Source organism: Primulina huaijiensis, unplaced genomic scaffold, assembly GCF_012295235.1.
Source record: "Primulina huaijiensis isolate GDHJ02 unplaced genomic scaffold, ASM1229523v2 C13203100, whole genome shotgun sequence".
Classification (NCBI taxonomy): Eukaryota; Viridiplantae; Streptophyta; class Magnoliopsida; order Lamiales; family Gesneriaceae; genus Primulina; species Primulina huaijiensis.
Window position 1 is genome coordinate 1 of NW_027341999.1, and position 1,003 is coordinate 1,003.

Genomic DNA, 1,003 nt, shown 5'->3' on the forward strand with positions numbered 1-1,003 from the left:
TTTGAATTACTCTGTGCCATATTGTCACTGTTTGTGGCATTGTCCATTTCCAGAATAGATTTTTTGTCAACTTCAATTCCACTCTTGGCTTTGTTCTGCGTGCGCACAGGGGCCCAAACAGCAGTATCAGTACTTTGATGAACGTCCATAAACTTATTGGGCAGTTGACTTCTTAAAGTTCTTCGAAAAGGCTGACGTTTCGACTGATTCGTGATTCTGCTGTGACCTTCTTCATTAGGTAAAGAAGAGAACGCCTTGGAAGCCTTGTCTTCTATATCGAGATAAGCCACTGTTACTGCCGAGCTGTTCAGGTTTGACCAAGAAGCCTTGGACTCAACATCTTCAATAGACGGATTTCCAGGACTACATACTGAAAGAACTGGTGATAAAACAGGAAAAACAGGGGTCTCATCCAATTTGTGCTTATTTTTACTGCTATTAATTTTCCTTCTCTGATGGATGGAAGGCTCAGCCACAGTACTGGAGGTATTGAGCACGTTTGACTCGTCACCTGATTGAATTTCACTTGAAGCAACCTCACTTGAAGTAAAATTAGTAGGAACGTTCACAAGATATTCTGGTGCCTCACATGCAGTATTTGCAACAGATTTTTCATGTGAACTCTTCGCCAATGATTTATTCTGCTTTTGTTTATAGCCTGTTCTATTGTGTTTAGAGATGCCTCCATCATTCAATTGCATGCCTAATTTTCTAACATTGTGTGGATCTTTCATATTCAAAGATTGACAATGTGACGGATTAGGTTCCAGTTGTTGCGGTGGCTCGACAGGCAATTTTTTGGTCACTTCCACAGATTCCCCAGACTGACCGATACTGCTCTCCAGAGCAGTAACATTAGAATCAGAGACAACCAACATTGTTCCCCCAAGGGTGCACAATTTCTCTTGCTCCCCATAGATGTCACCAGAGGACTCAGTTGTCTCAACCTTTTTGTTCACAGTTTCACCTACTTGGGTTCGACGATTCAGTTCTTCTAATTTAG

The 1,003-nt window shown here is 41.7% G+C and overlaps 1 protein-coding gene across 1 annotated transcript; it reads right to left on the reverse strand.

The window, feature by feature from the left end:
• Positions 1–5: 5 nt before the first annotated feature.
• On the reverse strand, positions 6–997 carry LOC140965457 (protein MODIFIER OF SNC1 1-like; the record flags this gene model as incomplete). Its single annotated transcript, XM_073425528.1, has 1 exon — positions 6–997. A coding segment is annotated over exon 1 (873 nt), but the record flags the coding sequence as incomplete, so codon positions are not given.
• Positions 998–1,003: the final 6 nt, after the last annotated feature.